At 41.0% G+C, this 23718-nt stretch overlaps 1 protein-coding gene across 3 annotated transcripts; it reads left to right on the top strand.

Annotated features, from left to right (window-relative positions):
• The first annotated feature begins 13103 nt into the window (after positions 1-13103).
• Positions 13104-13978, top strand: LOC149682580 (uncharacterized). 3 transcript variants are annotated; one of them, XM_089834246.1, is made up of 3 exons: positions 13104-13579; positions 13642-13786; positions 13856-13978. In XM_089834246.1, exon 1 carries the CDS (start codon positions 13154-13156, stop codon positions 13544-13546), a length of 393 nt encoding a protein of 130 aa, XP_089690372.1. In that variant the 5' UTR covers positions 13104-13153; the 3' UTR covers positions 13547-13579; positions 13642-13786; positions 13856-13978. The 3 variants fall into 3 exon arrangements, with proteins under 3 accessions (XP_089690372.1, XP_089690371.1, XP_089690370.1); XM_089834245.1 differs by having other exon boundaries at positions 13104-13583; XM_089834244.1 differs by having other exon boundaries at positions 13105-13786.
• Positions 13979-23718: the final 9740 nt, after the last annotated feature.

The following is a 23718-nucleotide window of genomic DNA, read 5'->3' as shown; positions in this document are numbered from 1 at the left end:
CCTTTCGGTAGGATTTTGTTGAACAGTTTTCCTTTTGGGGGATTTTGTCCTGGACGTTTTCTCTGGGGGGATTTTGTCCTGGACGTTTTCTCTGGGGGGATTTTGTACAAACACGTCTAAAATCGGGGGGAAAAAGTCTTGGCAAATCCAAAATAGGGGGATTTTGTCCGGGGGGATTATGTCCAGGGGGATTATGTACGAGACCCCAGTTGTTCAGTTCCCAGTTAGCAATGTTCAGTCAGCAGCGTTCCCGGAAATTAACTTAAATGTTTTAATTAAATTAATAAAGAGTCTATAACCAGTTAGTCCTAGAGTCGTTCTTGCGTTAAACAACAACAGGTAATCTAGCTTAATTACCTATAATCGGTAATCTAGCTTAATTACCTGCTATCGGTAATCCAGCTTAATTACATATAATCAATAATCTAGCTTAATTACATATAATCGGTAATCTAGCTTAATTACGTGCTATCGGTAATCTAGCTTAATTTCCTATAATCGTTAATTTAGCTTAATTACCTGCAATCGTTTATCTAGCTTAATTAACTGCAATCGTTAATCTAGCTTAAATATCTGTAATCGTCAATCTTGGTTAATTACCTGCAATCGGTAATCTTATTTAATCTCCTTTAATTGTTACTTTCCCTACTTATTGAGGACGGCATCAGTTTCGAAATTATCTGCGAAATCGGTTAATTATCACAATGGTTATTTGTTAATTCTAATTCCTTCCTTAAAATTTTTTTATATATCAATATCGTTCAGTTTGTGCAACAAAAGAGAGTACAAGTTGGGAAAACCAAAATATTACCTCTCCGAGTCAAGAGGTCTACTACTACAAAGTTATTTACCTAGATATCCTAGATATGGAATTATTTCCCTTTTTTGAATTAAAAATTTACGAAAGATTGAAGCCGTATTCCAAGCATAGCGAATATACAGTAAAGCAGACGACATTTTACATCCAATAAGGATAAATCTTGGACACATGGAAATCAGTCAATGGCAAAAAGAACAGGAAATGAAGTCTACGCTTCAGCTGTTTACCCTATATTCTGATAGCTACATTGACAACTGGTTAGCAGTGTAAACACTACCGTCTCGTCTCACCTCAACAATATTCTTAGTTTGCCAACATCAGTGTTAACGTTAAATAATACCAAAGCTAAATTGTAGCTAGACGCACTGATAGTCAATGCGCACCTTAAAGAGAATAAAAATTCTGTAGCTTAGCCCTACTTATCTAATTGCCACCATGATCTTATCTTCTATTATAAAATCTTACTCTGATAATTTAAGAGTGTATTTAACTTTCGGCTCACTCTGAACCGTTGATGTCCCTTCATTTCAGACACGAAAATCAAAACCCAAAGTTTACTTCACCTCAGGCCTCAGGCCTCAATTATTTACTCTTTATTTCACTAAGCCTATTGCGGGTATTACTAGGTATACCCGCCGGAGTTTAGATCTTACACTGTAAAAAATAACCGTACTGTCTAGTACCTTTAAAGGTATTTTTCAATGCATCCAAAGACGTACCTATATAGGTACTACAAAATACCGTTGTGTAAGGGTACTATGAAATACCTCTCGAAGAAGGTACTTTTGAGGACTACAAGGTATTTTGTGATCCCGTAATGGGTATCATTTAAACCTCAACAAAGGTCGGAATAAAACTTTCAAATTGTGAAAGGTACTCCTTATTACCGAAAAGGGTACCTGTTAACACTCGAAAAGGTTCGATAATATACTTCTAAAGGTATTTTGTGCTACCGAATTAGGTGTCAAATAAAACCCACAAACAGGTCTAAATTATACTTTCGCGCCATCAAAAATATTTGCGCCACATTTGAAACTGGTAAACTTTCCTTTATTACCGCGGGCTTGAATCATTTTCAGACATGGTAAGCAATACACCACTTCGATGCAAATGAGACTGAAAGACACGAGAGTAATATTTTCCTTCCATCTCAACTTTTAGTGTCTGTTTTGTGGGCTTACGGGATGAGGGTAAAATTTTGCCTTCCATCTCGCCTTTAAGTGTCTGCGCCATAGGCTTGCGGGGTCGTGAGAGTTCGCATAGTAAGCAAGGGATTAACCACTCTACATTTCCCGATACTATATTTAGCTTCCCCTTGTTAAGGAAGGTGTGATACTGTTATAGTGTAAAGGTAATTCAGGGTCACATATACATGGATATTTTCTGAATGGCGACTGAAGGCGTAAGCTCGGATTCAAACCTTTATATTAACTATGTAAGCCTTATATCATAATTGTATTGCCTTTAAATGATGTAACGTATGCTAGTGTATATAGCTGTCAAAGAAAATAATTAATGTTAATTATATGTAATTATATATTTAAGAAAAACCACTAGCTAGGAAACTTGAGATTGAAATTGAAATCTCGGGTAGAAAACCACTACCCTATTCTACCCTACCGAACCTATTCTTTATGGTTATTAATAATATTCCAACAGAGATTTCTTCTACGCTGTCATTACTAGTGCTACTGGTGAAGTAAACAGTTAGTGTTAGAGAATTTGGGCTTGAAGTATTATATCATGTATTTTACTTTCGTAGTGTTAATTATAATCAGCACGCCGGAACTAAAAACTCCCTCTAAAGGAGTCTGTTAAGTCCTTTTCTGCTTCCAGGGTACGATAACATACCAGCAGAAGCGCAGAAACTCTAAAAGGTTTCATTATATACCTTATATTTCCAAAATACCTTTTTCGAAATCATTTAATACCCGCACTGTGAGACAACTAATAAAATACGTTCATGGGTACTAAAAAGGTCGCGGAGGTATTTTATAGTACCTTCAAAATACCTTTATTTTTAACAGTGTAGCATTCTTCATGAAATCACTAAACCAAAGATTATTCTATATACAGATGTAGTATAGCTTAAGTAATATATAAACAGCCATTTCAAATAACAATATTAAAATGAAACAGAGCTTTAAAGCTACAAAAGTACTAAATGCATCATAATTACGAAAAATATTTCCACATATTCACTTTAAATTAAGGATAACGGGAATATTATGGTTCTGTGGGATTTCTTTACACATCAAAACAAAACGAACTTCTAACGCAGCGCAATAGTGTAACAACGGACGGACACACACAGACAAAAACATAGACTGCTTTTTAACTCTTTCCGTATTAATTTTGAATTGAGAAACAAGATTATCTTAAATATTAATATAAATATAATTAATATTTAATATTTTCTTCGTTAGTTATTCGCCTTATTGAACGTTACATCGTTTTAAAAAAGAACAATTAAACATTCTTGAGAGACTTGACTAATATTGGCGTTTGAAATGAAGCATACGCCGGTTGCTTCGCCTTACTCAATTAGGTAGTATATAACGGTTTCGAATCGCAGCTATGGAAAGGAACAGCGCAATTGCGTGAACCTTTGGTGGAAGCCCCGCCTTAGGAAGGTCGGACGTTTCTCGTAACCCTGGCCGATCGCCGCGTATGTCTTAACCTTACGGATGATGATGGAGTAGAAAACCAGGTGTGCAGACTGGTGTCCATGTGGGATGGACAAAAACAATGACCAGAAGGTGGTGGTGTGTAGAAACCAGTGTGTACAGACTGGTGTCCATGTGGGATGGATAAAGACCAGAAGATGGTGTGGGGATTAGAAGCCAGTGTTTACAGACTGGTGTCCATGTGGGATGGACAAAGACCAGAAGATGGTGGGGATTAGAAGCTAGTGTTTACAGACTGGTGTCCATGTGGGATGGACAAAGACTAGAAGATGGTGGGGATTAGAAGCCAGTGTTTACAGACTGGTGTTCCATGTGGGATGGACAAAGACCAGAAGATGGTGGTGTGTAGAAGCCAGTGTGTACAGACTGGTGTCCAAGTGGGATGGACAAACACCATAAAATGGTGGAGTGTAGAAGCCAGTGTGTACAGACTGGTGTCCATGTGTCATGGAAAAAGTGCCCAATGATGGTGGACTATAGAAGCCAGTGGGTAAAGACTGGTGTCCATATGAGATGGACAAATGGCCAGAGGATGGTGGTGTTAGACAGGTAATGGATAATAGCTATGGTAAGTGGAATACAATTTTCCAAAGAAGACCGGCAACAACCGGTAGACACTTGGGGCCTGTAATGTTAAAAATTATTGTCTCCGTTTTGACCATTTCTTGCTATGATATGAAAATTGGATGGTAAAGGGATGTGTTTCACAAAAAAAGAACACTAAATAGTCAGTATTCTGGGAATGGAGGGGCGACAAAAATTTCCTCCGTAATGTTAAGTATTGGCGGAATTATCGACTTTAGCCACGGATACGACAGCCTTCCCCCACACCGAAACACTCGGAGTTTCGAATTTCTTATACAGAATAGATGTAAGAAAATTGTGGGAAAAGTATATCTTGTAACTGCAAAGGGTACAGCGTCCACGACGAAATAAAATCACTGGAATTTTGGTCTAAAACACTCGGAAAATAGTCCAAACGCCTGTAGAAGTGTTCGACTTCTCGTACACTGATGCATTGCGGTTCGAGTGACATTCAGGGGCTTTGCACAGACTATTTAGTTGACTCATATAGTCTTTGGTTTTGTAAAACGTAACCTTAAACATAGAGAAATAATACCAAAAACGGATACTGGAGTAGAATTTTTTATTTCAAATCAAATAGTTTACGTTTCTACATTGTTCAACAGTTTAGCATATGTCGGGAAGCCCTTCCAGCTCAGGGGCATCTTCACAAACGACACGCAATTTTGACTGGTACCAACTGCCTCGATCGACATGGCGGCGATAACCAAGATACCAGATTACGCTACTAACATGAGCACAAGCGCCTATCGTCAAACATCCACCTTTGCACGTACAGTACCAACCTAGAATGGCATGAATACCATTACCGTTGGGTACGTATCGAATGAAGGCTTGATGAACAACTGAGCTGGAAAACGGACTAGGCAAACTTTTTTAGAGACGCCCATTCGTAGTTTCAACAAGAATACTGCTAGAGCTGTCTTTGAAGAACAGCATCTGATTGTACCAATAAGTTCCTCAATAGTAGAATGAACCTCTAGGAAGTCTGTCATGGATAATGAAGTTAACACTTTACAGTCTTCATCACTTCGTATGACGTTGTCAAAGCTCCTCGTGTTTAAGTCCTTAACACACTGTCTAAGGCCCGTAAATAGGTGGTTGATGTCCCTGGATGTCATGAGACTTGATCTACTGGTGCAGTGAATACTATTAATTATTTCAAGGGCAACTCCCCGTCAACAAGATGCGTGGAGCACATGCGGTTGTCCTGGTGAATAAAGATTGCCCTTTCCACAAATATATTTAACCGATCTCCGGCTTTTATACTGGTGCGTGTACTGGCACCGCAAATGAAGCAAGTCTTTGAATGTGGCCTGGTAAAACTTTGGTTTATGGTAATGGTGTATGACTACATGTTACTTGCGAAACCGGCTGTTCTTGTGACATCGTTGGTACTGCTTCTTCAAAACCCGCCTGCCTTCGTACTTGTGATGTTGGTTGGATTGGTACTAGCAAAGGTGATACGTCTGGTACTTGCGACGTGAATGGTTCTGGTACTTGTGAAGCGAATGGTTCTGGTGCTTGTGAAGCGAATGGTTCTGGTACTTGTAAAGCGGATGGTTCTGGTACTTGTGACGCGGATGGTTTTGGTACTCGTGACGCGGATGGTTTTGGTACTCGTGACGCGGATGGTTTTGGTACTCGTGACGCGGATGGTTTTGGTACTCGTGACGCGGATGGTTTTGGTACTCGTGACGCGGATGGTTTTGGTACTCGTGACGCGGATGGTTTTGGTACTCGTGACGCGGATGGTGCTGGTACTCGTGACGCGGATGGTTCTGGTACCTGGTTTACGGGTTTTGTTGGTGTAGGCGAGGGCGATGATGTCCAAGAGCCATGACCGCTACTGAAGGACGATTTGGAAGCATTTATGAACGTTTGAAACTTTCGCGATAATCCGGCGCATTTGAAACAAATCTTTGTCGTTGTGCCGTTAATTGCAAATGGTAATTAGTCCTAAGTGAAACGGAGAAAACGCGCGAAACTAGCTACAGCGCGAGTACCTATACGTCTACTTGTAGTATTGTTAACCTTCCGATTACACGCGTAGCATTTGTTTGGACCATCTCCACATTCGAATAGACATACGTTTTGTGATAAAGGAAGCTCGTAATACCATTCGTACAAGCTATAATCTAAAAAACATAAAGGTCATCTAGAAACGTAAACGACTGCACTTTTTATACATCGTTTTAGATTTAATCTAAAAGCGATGTTTATGTTTTCGACAATAAATCGTAAGGTCATTGATAAAACAGGGAATAAAGCATGTTTTTTTTATTCTTGTTGAACAAATGTAAAGTCTACTTTGTTAGTGCTCACCAATCTAACCAATAAACCCCACCCAATCACATTCCCCTTGATAGTTTTATATACATGGCTAAGTATTTAGATTTTAGCTTGTACGAATGATCTTACGAGCTTCCTTCATCACAAAACGTATGTCTATGCTCAGAACAAATGCTACGCGAGTAACCGGAAGGTTAACAATACTATAAGTAGACGTATAGCTACTCGCGCTGTAGCTAGTTTCGCGCGTTTTCTCCGTTTCACTAAGGACTTATTACCATTTGCAATTAACGGCACAACGACAAAGATTTGTTTCAAATGCGCCGGATTATCGCGATAGTTTCAAACGTTCTTAAATGCTTCCAAATCGACCTTCAGTAGCGGTCAAGTCTCTTGGACATCATCGCCCTCGCCTACACCAACAAAACCCGTAAACCAGGTACCAGAACCATCCACGTCACGAGTACCAGCACCATCCGCGTCACAAGTACCAGAACCATCAGCTTCACAAGTACCAGAACCATCCGCTTCACAAGTACCAGAACCATCCGCTGCACAAGTACCAGAACCATTCGCTTCATAAGTACCAGAACCATCCACGTCACAATTACCAGAATCATTCGCTTCACATGTACCAGAACCATCCACGTCACGAGTGCCAGAACCATCCACGTCACGAGTGCCAGCACCATCCGCGTCACGAGTACCAGCACCATCCGCGTCACGAGTACCAGCACCATCCGCTGCACAAGTACCAGAACCATTCGCTTCATAAGTACCAGAACCATCCACGTCACAATTACCAGAATCATTCGCTTCACATGTACCAGAACCATTCACGTCACGAGTGCCAGAACCATCCACGTCACGAGTGCCAGCACCATCCGCGTCACGAGTACCAGCACCATCCGCGTCACGAGTACCAGCACCATCCGCGTCACGAGTACCAGCACCATCCGCGTCACAAACACCAGAACCATCCGCTTCACAAGTACCAGAACCATCCGCTTCACAAGTACCAGAACCCTCCGCTTCACAAATACCAGAATCATTCGCTTCACAAGTACCAGAACCATCCACGTCACAAGTACCGGAATTATTCGCTTCACAAGTACCAGAACCATCCACGTCACAAGTACCGGAATTATTCGCTTCACAAGTACCAGAACCATCCGCGTCACGAGTACCAAAACCATCCGCGTCACAAGTACCAGAACCATCCACGTCACAAGTACCGGAATTATTCACTTTACAAGTACCAGAACCATCCGCTTTACAAGTACCAGAACCATCCGCTTTACAAGTACCAGAACCATCCGCTTTACAAGTACCAGAACCATCCGCTTTACAAGTACCAGAACCATCCGCTTTACAAGTACCAGAACCATTCGCTTCACAAGCACCAGAACCATTCGCTTTACAAGTACCAGAACCATTCATGTCGCAAGTACCAGACGTATCACCTTTACTAGTACCAATCCAACCAACATCACAAGTACGAAGGCAGGCGGGTTTTGAAGAAGCAGTACCAACGATGTGCAAGGACAGCCGGTTTCGCAAGTAACACGTAGTCATACACCATTACCATAAACCAAAGTTTTATCAGGCCACATTCCAAGACTTGCTTCATTTGCGGCGCCAGTACACGCACCAGTATAAAAGCCGGAGATCGGTTAAAGATATTTGTGGAAAGGGCAATCTTTATTCACCAGGACAACCGCATGTGCTCATTGAAATAATTAATAGTATTCACCGCACCAGTAGATCAAGTCTCATGACATCCAGGGACATCAACCACCTATTTACGGGCCTTAGACAGTGTGTTAAGGACTTAAACACGAGGAGCTTTGACAACGTCATACGAAGTGATGAAGACTGTAAAGTGTTAACTTCATTATCCATGACAGACTTCCTAGAGGTTCATTCTACTATTGAGGAACTTATTGGTACAATCAGATGATGTTCTTCAAAGACAGCTCTAGCAGTATTCTTGATGAAACTACGAATGGGCGTCTCCAATAAAGTTTGCCTAGTCAGTTTTCCAGCTCAGTTGTTCATCAAGCCTTCATTCGATACGTACCCAACGGTAATGGAATTCATGCCATTCTAGGTTGGTACTGTACGTGCAAAGGTGGATGTTTGACGATAGGCGCTTGTGCTCATGTTAGTAGCGTAATCTGGTATCTCGGTTATCGCCGCCATGTCGATCGAGGCAGTTGGTACCAGTCAAAATTGCGTGTCGTTTGTGAAGATGCCCCTGAGCTGGAAGGGCTTCCCGACATATGCTAAACTGTTGAACAATGTAGAAACGTAAACTATTTGATTTGAAATAAAAAATTCTACTCCAGTATCCGTTTTTGGTATTATTTCTCTATGTTTAAGGTTACGTTTTACAAAACCAAAGACTATATGAGTCAACTAAATAGTCTGTGCAAAGCCCCTGAATGTCACTCGAACCGCAATGCAGCAGTGTACGAGAAGTCGAACACTTCTACAGGCGTTTGGACTATTTTCCGAGTGTTTTAGACCAAAATTCCAGTGATTTTATTTCGTCATGGACGCTGTGCCCTTTGCAGTTACAAGATATACCTTTCCCACAATTTTCTTACATCTATTCTGCATAAGAAATTCGAAACTCCGAGTGCTTCGGTGTGGGGGAAGGCTGTCGTATCCGTGGCTAAAGTCGATAATTCCGCCTATACTTAACATTACGGAGGAAATTTTTGTCGCCCCTCCATTCCCAGAATACTGACTATTTAGTGTTCCTTTTTTTGTGAAACACATCCCTTTACCATCCAATTTTCATATCATAGCAAGAAATGGTCAAAACGGATACAATAATTTTTAACATTACAGGCCCCAAGTGTCTACCGGTTGTTGCCGGTCTTCTTTCCGGGAACTGTAAATGCGGTCCGGAATTTGGGAAAACGTTTACTCCGATTTGAAAACTGCGAACGCGGTCCCATGGGGTGAAAGTCAATAACAACAGACAGACACACAGACACACACAGACACACAGACTGACACGTCGAAATTAGAACCTCTCCGTGACATACGTCACTCGGAGAGGTAAAAATCAGATAAACGTCCGCGGTATAACAGCGTAAGTGCAAGAGTGGATTTCTCCTCGGCTCGATCCACGGTAAAACGCCGTAAGTCCAACAGTATGACATATTGGGTGCAACAACGTAAGTCAAAGCATAATTAAAAAACATGAAATATAGCACTTAAACTTAATTTTTCTCTAAAACATTAAATTTGTTCCTAGAAAAAGGTTTATATTTTGATATAGAACCGTTCTCAAACGAAACAAACAAATATTTCATTTCAAAAGGGTGGCGACAAAATTTTGAGAAAAACTCCATGTTATTTCTATGGGAAAATTTTACTTTTTCACCAAAAGGGCTGATTAATTTTATGGAAATGAAAACCACCCTTAGCAACTTTATTTTTTAAAAAATAAACTCATGGGTGGATCTTTTTGAGATTTTAACCACATATTCAGGGCCCAAATTGTAGTTCTGTGGAAGGTTTTCGAAACAATTAATACAATACAAAAAAAACTACATCCAAACAAAAAACCCTCCTTATACATTAAGAGCAGTATTGAAGTCTTATCTAAGAGAGCTACCGCTCTCCTAGAATAATTATTTAACCATCGTTAAGAAGTTCTTGACGCTTGACGTGAAAGAACGATTTGATACCTTCAAGGTATCTTAAATGTGCTTTAAGTCTGTCTGATGGTTTAAAAAAGTTGACATCTAAATCGGATGTAAAGTAATGTGGTGTTCATTATGGTATAGGTAAACCTATCTAGACATATTTTAGAGTACATTGAGATAGTCTGATATAATAAGGGTTTCTGGTTGGGCCAGACAACACATCTGGTATCCGAGCGGTAGTTAGAAGCACAATCTCAGATGGAAGGGTTGATTTAACCGACAAACACCTCTAAATCAACTCTAATCTACGTAGAGATGGTCAACCTAGTCTAAAGTTGATTTTATGATTGATGTGAATGACTTCAATTCAAACACACCTTTTATCAGGGCACTAATGAAAGGCTCTTTGAAGAATACGAGCGAAGATTAGAAAACCTTCACGAAATCAGGGGACTACGTTCATTTTCCGTTTTCAACAAAGGAAACGCGGTCATTTTGGGCTTGCTTCCTACTTTGGAATTACTTTGTCATGAGTCGTACACTTTGGGAAAACCTTTACATTACGGAAAAAATACCTTCTTACCTTCCTTTGCATACTTTTTGATGTCAACTAACGCAACCACTTTCATGAAAAACGTCATAAACATAAGGTAAAGTATTCTGCTAGTTTAAAAGAGATATGAACCTTTTATTTCGTTTGGCTCTCCGAAAATTTACTGCACTTTAAGTCTAAATGAAAAAAAAAAAATTTTTGTTTCTATTGAACCTTTTAAGAGCTTCAATATTTACTGTCATTTTGCATAGTCACGTTTTAGATAACATAAACTCGAGCAGAAACGAGAATATTGAGCGCCAACTGCCCCAAGTAGATATAATAATTTTGGACGTTCTCGAACGAAACAGAGCTTAAGTTTTTATTCTGGTTTTATAATACATTTTACAAAGAAAAGTGAAAGAAAACTTTCGCTGGTAGAGATTGTTTTCTCTAATGAAAACGCCGCGTAATCAAGCGTCAAAAAACGTCGTACTTGAAATATACGCAAACCAGTGCGTAGAGCTCGGCGTTTTCAATCCATTATCCACTAATTAGTGGATAACCGATTATTTATACTGAAAGTTGTGGATATAATACTATTTAACATTAAGTTCTATGAATAAATTTCGAGTGAAGAAAAAACTGACGTGGATAATGGATAGATAATGTCGAGCTTTACCAATGCGTGAGAGTATAGACGACCGTATACGCCATTTCACTGGCGTATAAAATCGTCTGGTGGGGGGGGGGGTCATTACTTCCCACTTTTTGTTCTTCGCTCTAGATGGTACCGTGCCTGAGAAGGTGGGGGTTGGGAGGAATTGATAACGTCACTTGTCACTTGATGGTGCTGGCTCGAATTTTGAATTTATTATTAGTGTATCGGTATGACGTCACGTGACTTGGTGAAGGCACACAGTGTCCATAGTGGTATTATTTCGATGTATCTTTAGGATAATGTGTACATTTAAGATATAATTTACGGGTAATTCCATAGGTTCAATAGACCCTTTCTACACACACCCTTCCCGTAATGTTGTTCTTTGTACGATTTTAAGGTCTCTCCATGTATGATTATGTTATATTACAAGAACTGGTTTTAATTAGAATATGGTTTACATTGCAAAAGGTACATTATTATTATTGTTGATGAGGCGGGGCTCACGCCCTAGCACCGATGCCAAAGGCATATTGTGCAACCTCAAAATCAGGCCTTGAATAGGCCCGTAGCCGCAGCGTAGCGAAGAATTCGCTCCACCGTAAAAGAGGAGACCCGCGAGGGCTCCACAGTGTGTGAATCAAAATGTTCTAGTCTAAGCGAGGCGAAGAAGTCGCACTCGCAAAGTACGTGAGCGGATGTTTCTTCCTTCTCCTGGCACGACCTGCAGAGGGGGTCGTCAGCAAGACCCATCAGATGGAGGTGCCTATTTAGCCGACAGTGTCCGGTCAGAAGACCGGTGGCCAGCCTAATATCCCATCTGCTGAGCGAAATTAGGTCTCTAGCACGAGACCTGCAGGGACCATTGACTAACTGTTTTGTCTGTCTCTGGCCATCCATGTCATGCCAGAGCTGGTTTTGTATGACAGTCATCCTGTCATGCAGGCTCCGTTTGACATGCCCGTAGGGGATGGGGACGGCCGGCTCCGGCCCCAAGAGCTTGGCCTCCGCGCCCCTTTTCGCAAATCTATCGGCTTGCTCATTGCCATAATAACCGCTATGCCCTGGCACCCAGTACAACAGAACCCTGTTGCAGGACGCCAGTTGCGCTAGCAGATCAAGGCAGCTACGCACCAGTTGAGAGGTAATCTGACACTGGTCCAGCGCATTCAGGGCGGCCTGACTGTCAGAATAGATCCTCACAGTCCGTCCGTTATACCCTTTGTTAATGCAGTAGTCTGCGCAATAACAGATCGCGGCAATTTCCGCTTGGAACACACTAGCAAAGGTGCCCAGGCAAGCAGAAAAACCGACCCTTGTACTTTGGCAGTAATAGCCGGCGCCAGCGCCGGAATCAGTCTTGGAACCATCGGTGAACCAAATAGTTTCACCCCCAGTGCCAAGAGGCAGCAGGTTAGTCCACTCGGCCCGACTGGGAAAGTGGATGCTGAATGGCTTAGTGAAATCAAAGCTGGTAACGGTTTTGTCAGAGCACATCGTTAACGACGGGTCAAGTGCAGCGTACTCCCGAAAGAGCTTCGTATGGCTGTAATCCCAAAGTCTTGGAACCCAACAGCCATTAATGTGGAGCCTGTAGGCCCCCATGACAGCCTCCTCCTCAATGAAAAGATGAAGAGGTAGCATGTCAAGAAGCACCTCCAGGGAAGCAGTTGGGGTCGATCTCATGGCCCCTGTAACACCAATGCAGGCAAGCCTTTGAAGCTTGCGCAGGGCAGCCTGCACCGTCTTCAGCCGGACCCTTGTCCACCAGACAAGTGCCCCGTAAGATAGTATGGGTCTGATGATCCCAGTATAGAGCCAGTGTACAGCCTTGGGGTTGAGATCCCAAGTCTGGCCGACTGAGCTCCTGGTCCTCCAGAAAAGCATCTTGGCCTTCTTGATACACCGATCAAGATGCGGCTTCCATGTGAGTCTGCAGTCAAAGGTCACCCCCAGGTATTTTACCTCGGAGGACTTTGTCAGGACCTGGCCAAAGAAGGAGATATCATTGAACAGATCCTTAGTATTCTTCCTCGTAAACGGAACAAGGACAGTTTTATCAGGATTAACGGAAAGGTTAACCGCCTGACACCATTGCTCCACGCTAGAGAGAGCAGATCTCATAAGTGTGGTGACAGTATCCGGGAACTTCCCGGTAAAGACTATTGCTACATCGTCCGCATACCCGAAGCAGCTACAGCCCCCAGCACCCCCGAGTCTCTCCAAGAGTTCGTCCACCACCAGGCACCACAACAGGGGGGAGAGCACTCCACCCTGAGGGCAGCCCCGGCTGGTAGTCACCCCTAGAGAGTCCCCAAGGAGGGACGCCGACACCTCGCGGTCGGTAAGCATGGACTTGATCCAACGGCCAAGAGTGTCGCTGATGCCAAATCTCTTAACAGCTTCAGTAATAACCGAGCTAGAGACCTTGTCAAAGGCCCCCTCAATATCGAGGAAGACGGCCAGTGAAATTTCCTGAAACTCGAATGCCCTGTCCAGGCAATTCGTGAGGCCGTGAAGGGCCGTCTCAGTTGATTTACCTTTTTGGTAAGCAAATTGTGAAGAAGAGAGAGGAGTTACCGAAAGTACCTCGTCTCTGATGTACCTGTCCACCAGCTTCTCCAGGATTTTGAGGAAGAAGGAGGTCAGGCATATGGGCCTAAATGCCTTCGCCTCGAGGTAGGAAACCTTCCCGGGCTTGGGAATAAAGATGACCCTAGATCGCTTCCAATCACAAGGTATGTGACCGAGAGCAATGCAAAGTCTATAGATTTTGCATAACGGAGAGGCGATGTGGTCTAAGCCCTCCTGCAAAAGCCGAGGGAAGACCCCATCGGGTCCCGGAGACTTGTAGGGCTCAAAACAGTTGACAGCCCAACGAAGCTTGGGAATCGTAACAACCTGCCTGGCTACAAGCCAGTCCTCTCTCTTCGCCCTGTGCAGAACAGGGTATAGAGAGTCAGGGTTTGTTGGATTGATTGGAGTGGAGTCAGGGAAGTGGACCTCCAGCATATGCTTGAGAGTCTCAGCCCCAGACTTAGTGTACACACCCTCCTGCAACTTAATAGTGTTAAGACGATGTGTGTTGTCGTGCGCTAGGATCTTCATGACCCTAGCCGTGGCAGGGACATTGGAGACTTGCTCACAGAAGGTCCGCCAAGAGTCCTTCTTAGCAGCTCTAATGGCCCTGTTGTAGGTATTAAGGGACTGCCTGTATCCAGTCCAGTCTCCCGTGCGCTTGGCTTTGTTGAAGAGCCTGCGCGTGTATTTCCGAAGCCGGCTGAGGTCCGCATTCCACCAAGGGACAAGCCTCGAGCGGTTAACGGTCTTGAGTGGGCAGTTCCGGTGAAACGACTCAATGATAGAGCTCTCTAAGTCACCAGCAGCCCTATCAAGTTCGTAAGGTGAAGTGAGTTTAGGGGTGTGACCATCTCCGTAGCGTAGGATAAGGTCTTCCTTATAGCCGGTCCAATTGGTCCGTTTTGGATTGCGTACCTCCGTCCCCGCCGGGACAGAGGTAGTCGCGACAGTAAAGCAGATGTGCCTATGATCCGACAGAGACGGCTCAGTAGACACATGCCAGTTAGACACGGAAGACGCGAGGTTTTCCGTGGCTAGCGTGAGGTCAATGACCTCCCTTCTATTAGAAGTAACAAAAGTGGGTTCATTGTTTTGATTAAGAATATGGAGTTTACAACCAACTAAATATTCTAGTAAATCATCACCTCTCCTGTTGCAGTCAGAACTGCCCCACGTGATGTGATGAGCGTTGGCGTCGCAGCCAATGATTAGTTTGTCCCCTCTCCTTTCACATTGATCGACCAAATTGATCACCTCAATTGTCGGGAGAGAGTCCGCGTCGTGGGCAAAGTAAGCAGAGGCGGCCGTGATAGTCAACTTGGCATTCCCAGTGGCCAGGACTAGCTTCACGGCCGCCGTGTCCTGGGACGTGTACAGCGGTAGAGAGATACAGCAAAGATCCCTCCGAACCAGAATACACGCCCTAGGTCTAGCAGCAGTATGGTCATAAAATAGTGACCCTGCCGCGTCAAGACCGAGGATTTTGCCATGGCATATCCACGGTTCTTGTATGAGGGCCAGATCAAGACCCTCTATAGCAAACCTCCTGCAGAGTACCGCAGAGGCCGCCTTACTATGGTGCAGATTGATTTGAATCGCACGTAGCGTCCCCATGGTCCTTAAGAGAGGGGTTCAGAAGGGACCTAGCTACACCTCATCAGTCCCGAGAGGGCCAGTGGCACCTCCCCCCCTGACAGGCAAGCTCCCAGTCCCAAGATCCTCCCCCTCACCAGGACCACTAGAACGCTCATCGGCTGAACCCCGAAGGGTCCCATCCGATTCCTCCAGTAGGGTGGACTCATCCATGGAAGAACAAACTTCCGAATGAGCCCCCCCTCCCCCTCTGTGCCTAGAGCGACGCCAGAGAGCTCCACAGCGAGATCCCCCATCTCGCTATTCCCACCCCCTGCCGCAGACTCGGCTACAGTGGTTTTAGTGGCTTCCGTGTTCTGAAGGAGTTTGAAGGAACCCTTGTCCACTCCAGTGTAGCCCACGAAGCCAGCATTCTTAATGGCGTCCAGCGAGGAGCCATCAATGGACAGTACCCAGTATCGCACTGCCCTGTCCACGTATGTCCGAATGCACTTCCAGTATTCGGTAGCAAAGCCATCGTTAAGGGCCTTTAGGCGCCGGAACAGCACCGCCGGCTCTTTAGTGATCTGGTCTCTGGTGCGGAACATTACCTTAAACGGCTTAGGGAGTTCGCTAGCCCTCATTACTGAGAGCACCGCATCCCCCACCACCGAGTCGGCTATGTTTTCCTTCAACCATTGACCAGTGAACGTATCCTCACAGGAGTATACCAGGGCCCCGGCCGTCAGGCTAAAATTCGCAAGGCGCGGTAGACGGCTCCCCGAAGGTATCCCATCCAGCGCCCCTAGAATCGCCTTCTGAATAGGGCCCACGTCCTCCTCCGTGATGGCCGCCTTCGGATAGCCTTTTTTAATAATGGCCATCTTCTCGGCGCTGGCAACGGCACTATAGGACTTAGCCTTTTTAGCCGCCGCCTGCGAGGTACTGGGCGAGGGAGTCGAATCCTCCGTTCTAGGCCTCTTCAAATGGGTGTCACGTGTCGCCGCACCCCCAGCGGGGGTGGAGACCGTTCCAGACCCAGATTTGGCCTTTTCCCGAGCAATCTGTCGTTTACGGCGACGTTGCACGGTGCGTTTCGAAGCCTGACCAGTCACACGCACCGATAAATCGGCACGAGGTACAAATTAAGCTACGACGCGATTCTAGGTGTACTCATGTTTTGTATTGTTATTATTTGGGTGTATCTTTAGGATATTGTATACACATTTAGTGGATGATTTATTGGTAATTCTATAGGTTCAGTAGACCCTTTCTACACCATCCTGTAATGCTATTCTCTGTATGATTTTGAGGTCTCCATGTAAGCTTATGTCATACTAAAGAACTAGTTTTAAGTGAGATATGGTTTACGTAGTTTATTGAAAATTAAGCTACGGCTAGGTTCTAGGCGTTCTCCTTTTTTGTGCATTGGTTATTGAGTTACCGGGTTAAAACAATAGTACATTTTAATACCATAAACGTGGTATTAAAATGTTTGGTAGTTATTAGAAGTTAAAATGAAGCAGTACTGCTAAAACATAATAAATAAAATTTGATTCACATTAGTTTTAATACGAATTTATAGAATAAGTACGATTACTTGAGTTAAAATGCGAAATATTACTAAAAAAACATAAGAAAATACGAATTACATAGAATACATGGCAAATAAGCACAATTTATTAAATTAAAAATTCTCATAGGATTGACTGAAAAATATATATTTTCCTACGCGCTAAAATATTGATATACAGTTAAAGTGCGCAATCATTACTAAAGAACATCATTAGAAAATACGAATTACAATGGTTTTGATAACAAACAAATTCACTAAAATGCAAAATTAATACTACTTCAAAAAAAGATGATTAAGCACATAGACATTTACCATCATAGAAAATAGAACAATATTACTGCATGCGAGATTATTAAATACATATATACCCATGTACCTTCATAGAAAATATAGCAATACTACCTTTTAATATGATTTAAAAGCTACAATGGTTATTATACGATTTTAGTACAAATATTAGGCTAGTTATTAAACTAAAATGTTCACAGGATTGACGAAAAAATATATTTTTTCTGACGCTCTATACACGCTAAAATACTGATATACGATTACGGATAAAAATATGGCAATATTACTAAAATCGTTACTAAAATTATCATCAAAAATGAAAATTACACTTATACAAAACAATTCAATACTAATTTTTAAACTAAAGTGCTAATATATACTAATTAAAAAAAGCTTACTAAATGCAAAAATATTACCAAAAACGCTGCGTATTCGTTAAAATATTGTTACATGTTAATAGTTGAAATACGTTAATATTACTATAAATAATACTTGAGCTACTAATTAAAATACTGATACTGGGTATCTATAATATATACAAGTAAGTTATGTAGAAAAAATCAATGATTCTACTTGATATAACCGTAGGGGGCAGTTTTATAATCAGGAAATATTCTAACTTTATCCACTACGACCTGATATGTTTTGGTCTGGTTGATCGTGATCAGAGTGCGATCGGGAAGACGTCTGATTTGTGGGCCTATAGGGACTTGAACCGAGTTCAGTAGAGGTTCACCTTCATTGTTTACGCCTAGTAGGTTCTTCATTGTTTCAAAATTTATATAATTTTCTGTAGAGGCGTTTAAATAAAATCCTTTAACTTTGATAATGTTAGTTTTAGTGCCGGTTTTAGGGTCGAGAATGTCCATAGAATAGTTCTTGGGTCCAGCACTCCCCCATTCACAAATATAGGCATCTGGTCCATAGGATTCTAATTCATTTTTTAGTTGCCCCAAATAATCGCCTGTGGTTAGCAAATGAGCGCCGTCTGGCGAAAGGTACACTAAACTGTCAGTGTCATTATAAAAACAAAGGTCACCGACCTTTTCAAGATGTTTTAGTAAATGTAATCGGGCCATGGCTGTTGTGTAACAAGCGATAACTACGTTTGTGTGTTTGTGCACAATCTCGTTTTCTAGAATGTGTTCGTACTTTACTAGTACGGTGTTTTCGTTGATTGTCAGTAAACTTTTAACCTCCAAGTCTGGATTTAATATTAATCCGTACAATTTGTTGGCATCTTTGATTAATTCGGTAGAGGTGTGTCTTGTTTTTTGGCCAAATTTACCTCAAAAAGAGTTGAGCATAAGTTTGCTAAGACATCTGAGACCTTCATTTTTCTCTAATTTAGTGATATCCAGTTCTACACCCTCTTCGTCTTTGAAATTTTTGACATAGTTCTCCTTATCTTCTTGAGTCAGACAATCTGCTGAAAAGCCGCTAGCTAGGGTTTTGTATTCTAAAAAGGTATTAACATAATCTTTAAAGAGTCCTCCCTGTTCTGTTTTGGGGTCATACTGTGTCACTTTGTATGACCAAGCCTCGTACGTTCGTGTGATTGTGTATCCGTTCCCTACTGCATGACGTAACTCGTCGACTACCCATGTGCATGTCAATTCTCTTTGTTCAGGAATATGTTCGCAATCGCCTTGAAACTGGGTTTTACAACATGTATAGCATAACGGAGCGGGCAGAACGGGATGAATTAGCTTTTGGGCCGGTAATACGTCGCATTTAAGAAGACCATCAAACGAAAATATGTCAGGAAAGTTTTATAATATGATTTCAGGATGTCCTATAGGTATCTTGGTGGTTTTATTAATGAATGGGTATAGACTTGCGAAATCCACGTACACAGAAAAAAGTGTGTTAAAGATTTGAACACATTTTAGTGTTCAAAAATCAGATTTTGGTTTCTTGATATGTTTAAGTGATGAAAAATTGTAATTTATTGAACACTTCGCTTAACTTTGGCGTTCAACTTCTAATTTTTGTTTCTATTTGGAAAAATTGTAACAGTTGAACACAAAATCTTAACACTTTCACAATGAACGCGTTAAAAATTTAGCAACAGCGAACGCGATAATTTGTTTTCATTAGGGGTGTGCGAATACGACTTTTTGGGTATCGAACCGGTTATCGAATACTAAAACATTTTCCTTATAAAATTCCGAATCGAATAGTTTATTCCAAATCGAATACCGAATAGTAAGGCCTTGGTAAATATTTTACTAACAGATTAATCGCGAATAGTTAAGCCAAGTATTCGCGAATAGTTAACCCTAGTACTCGCGATTAATCGGGTGGTAACCCTTATATTCGCTAATCGGGTGGTAACCCTTATATTCGCAAAGCAATGTGAAAAACATTTAGAAGCTCCTAAATTTCAAAATACCTCTCCTCATTGGTGACCAAGAATTTCTTAAACTTTTCCTAGGCAGTTGATGGTAGTTTTTGATGGAGGACAAATAAAATTGGGATGATATTTCTTAAATTAAGGTGGGTCTCTCTAGTGCCAAGGACCTAAATTTATGGTAGTCGAACTTTAACCGAATAGTCAGTTCGGTATTCGATATTCGAATCGAATAGTGAAAATGGGCTTATCGAATACCGAATCGAATTATTTGGTTCGGTATTCGATCGAATTATTCGATTGAAACGGTTAACCGCACACCTCTAGTTTTCATGTTCTGTAACCTTGTAGTTGAAGGCGTACTTCGACGAAGCTTATTCGATATATACTCTGTTCCAGCTTTGGTTCTCAGCATAAGCTAGAACTCTATGTAACGTAGCTTTGTGCGTGCTGACGACTAAAGCCTTAACAGAGTATACGTCGAATAAGGTCCCGTCGGAGATAGGAAGTTGCTTATCATATAGCGTGAAAACCTATTTCCTCACGCGCATTCTTTACATCCATGGTTTTTCTTTGTCGCCCAAGAATGAATTTAAACTTGAAGTAATTATACAATTCAATGAATCAGTGGCGTCGCTAGGCCTTTTTTTCGGGGGGGGGGGGGGGGGTATAGCCCCCTATTCCCCCCCCCCAAATTTCAAACTAAGGCCCCTCTAAAATAATCCCCAGACTGGTAAGCATATTTTTAAATAATAAATATTTGGAATGTGAATTTAATTAAACTACGCCGTGAAAACGTTTCCGGGCAAAGCGCAGACAATGAGACGAACTCTCTGACAAAGCATTTTTGCGATTGCATTTACTTATGTTTTGGGAAATTTTAATATTCCCTAAAATTCGTCTGCAACCTCTACTGCTGCTAAAGTGCTAATAAGAAAACCGATCCCGAAATAACAGCACATAAGTTTTGGGCAGGATTTTTAAGCCTTGGCCCTTCAGAATATTAAAGGTGTAATCCTTTTTGTGGGTAAGTTTTAAGTAACTATTACGTGACAAAAATATATTTCAATACTTAATAATCCTTTTACTAGCAAAATAACTTAAACCTCAGTACAGTAATACCTATTAATTATTAATTACAAGTAAGAAATTCTCGTACATATCTCTCTTGGACTGTAGAATGAGAGAGGTACAGTCGCCGCAATTAAAAACTTTCTTTCTCGCGACGTCTTGTTTCAACAATAAGCCGCAAATCTTTATTAAAACAACAATATACGATAAGTTTTTTTTATCAATTGTATCAGATCATTAATTTGCGGCTTATTGTTGAAACAAGACGTCGCGAGAGAGAAAGTTTTTAATTGCGGCGACTGTACTTAACATGTTCGTACACTCTAAGAAAGGGAAGTGTAATTTAAGAAAACACCTTTTTTACACCGTAAAAACACCCAAAGGGAGTTTTATTACCTTGAGTTTTTGTGGGGCCAATTTAAGGTGTAAATTCGGTGTAAAATAAAACTTTTAAAAACCGTTTTGAAATTAAAAATGGAAAATTATAGTACTGCGGGTTTCTTAAATAAGGTCTTTCATTTTCATTAATGTTTTAATATTAAAGTCAATCCAAACAGTAAAAAATTATTGAAAAACTTAATTGTTAAGCATTTTTTAAAGATGATATTCATGAAAGAATATATTTTTATCCTATTAATAAAATTATCAAAGAAATTCGTAATCAGAGGGTATTGTACTTTTGTAAAACACTGCTAAATGTGTTAGGCGACACTCTGAAACGTGTTAGGTGACACTCTTGAAAGCGTTATGCGACACTCTTGCAGTGGCATCGCTAAGTCTTTTTGGGGGCTTAGCGCCCCTAAAATTTCAAAGTTAGCCCCCTTAAAATAATCCGTAAACTCTACTAAAAATTGCTCATATCCCCTAAAATTTTGTAGCAATATAGTGTAAAAAATTATTATGATAATTTCGTTCAGTTTCATCTTTGTAGAGATGAATTTCAATATCAAACAGTAGTGGGGACTAAAAGCAAACGGAAACTGAACTTATAAAAGACGAGTGAAATTCTTTCATCCACAATTGTCTCATAATCACTAACTGATCGGTTCCGTACTCTTTATCAATAAAAGTTTGTAAATCTTTAATATACGAATAATAAACTTAAACCCCCCTCCCCCAAATTTCAAACCCTAGCAACGCTACTGCACTCTTGAAAGTGTTAAGCGATACTCTTAAAAGTATTGTGCGACACTAAAAAACGAGACTATGTTAGTAGGGCGACTATAGACGCCAACTTTTGTGACATGTCTATCTTTATTTTGAGAAGCATTAGAGTAGAAAATAAAATATTTTTAAATATTGTAGAGTAGATTAGGTCAAACGCGTTTCTGGTGCTCGAAAAATTCTTAGTGAAAAGAGATTATTAAATTTAAGGAGTACGTCTATGTCTACTGCTTGGATATTATGGCCTCCAAAACCAACTTAATACCCGATTAATTTATACTAATTAAAAACTTTCTGCCTTTTTCAGAGGCTATTAATTCGGTAAAAATTACCAACTTTTCATGCAGTTTCATGCTCGATTTAAAGTCGAACAAGTGGCCAACCTTTATGGAGTTTCACACTGCATGCGAGAACTATCATTCAGGGCCGGATTAAGCAATTTTGCACCGGGGGCCGCCCCCTTAAGTCGGAAAAAACAGAACAGCAAATGTCCCTAGGGGGGAATAGTTTAACTCTATGCGCCCCCATAGAGCTCTTCATTATATATCAATTATCCACTTTATTTTATCTTTATCCATAAACGAAAACTATCTATAGAACTTTCATGTTAAAAAGTATTATAAACCACAAATTTGTTTATAAATAATCGGTTATCCACCAATTTGTGGATAATTGATCGAAAATGCCGAGCTCTACGCCCCCAACAAGACTTGCGCCCGGGGGCCAGTGCCCCCTCGCCCCTCTCTTAATCCGGCCCTGCAAGCATTGCTTAAAGGGGTATAGTTCTGCATGTAAGAACTTTCCTCTTAATTTAACTCAAAGTGGAACCTTGCTGTGAATATAGCACTCATTGCTAATAAATCGCCCACTCTTTAAGGTGTTATGAGACACTCTGAAAGGTGTTATGCGACACTCTGAAAGGTGATATGCGACACTCTGAAAGGTGTTATGAGACACTCTGAAAGGTGTTATGAGACACTCTGAAAGGTGTTATGAGAAACTCTGAAAAGTGTTATGAGACACTCTGAAAGGTGTTATGAGAAACTCTGAAAGGTGTTATGAGAAACTCTGAAAGGTGTTATGCGACACTCTGAAAGGTGCTATGCCGCACCCTTTAAGGAATTGCACAACACTCATGTGAGAGTAAAAATTAAGATTTACCCTTACAAAAATCTTCTTAAGAACTCTTAAGAAAATTCCTTGGGAAATTTCTTTGGAAATCCTTAAGGCGTTCTTTAGGAAATTGGGGAATATTGGCCTCTTTTTCTTTGGAAATTACTTTGGAAATATCTATGGAATTTTCTTGGGAAATATCTTTGGAATTTTCTTGGGAAATATCTTTGGAATTTTCTTGGGAAATATCTTTGGAATTTTCTTGGGAAATATCTTTGGAATTTTCTTGGGAAATATCTTTGGAATTTTCTTGGGAAATATCTTTGGAATTTTCTTGGGAAATATCTTTGGAATTTTCTTGGGAAATATCTTTGGAATTTTCTTGGGAAATATCTTTGGAATTTTCTTGGGAAATATCTTTGGAATTTTCTTGGGAAATATCTTTGGAATTTTCTTGGGAAATATCTTTGGAATTTTCTTGGGAAATATCTTTGGAATTTTCTTGGGAAATATCTTTGGAATTTTCTTGGGAAATATCATTGGAATTTTCTTGGGAAATATCTTTGGAATTTTCTTGGGAAATATCTTTGGAATTTTCTTGGGAAATATCTATGGAATTTTCTTGAGAAATGTCTTTGGAAATGTCTTTGGAATTTTCTTGGAAAATATCTTGAGAAGTGGGTAAATTAATTTGGCCACTTGAAACGAGGATAGTTTTTAGACGCAGAACCATATCCCAATACAGGGAGTGTAGTGAACTAC

This window comes from Phalangium opilio, unplaced genomic scaffold (assembly GCF_054372755.1).
Source record: "Phalangium opilio isolate 3A_F unplaced genomic scaffold, DU_Popi_V2 ptg000038l_1, whole genome shotgun sequence".
Lineage (NCBI taxonomy): Eukaryota > Metazoa > Arthropoda > Arachnida > Opiliones > Phalangiidae > Phalangium > Phalangium opilio.
This window is presented reverse-complemented; position numbering and strand designations above follow the sequence as displayed.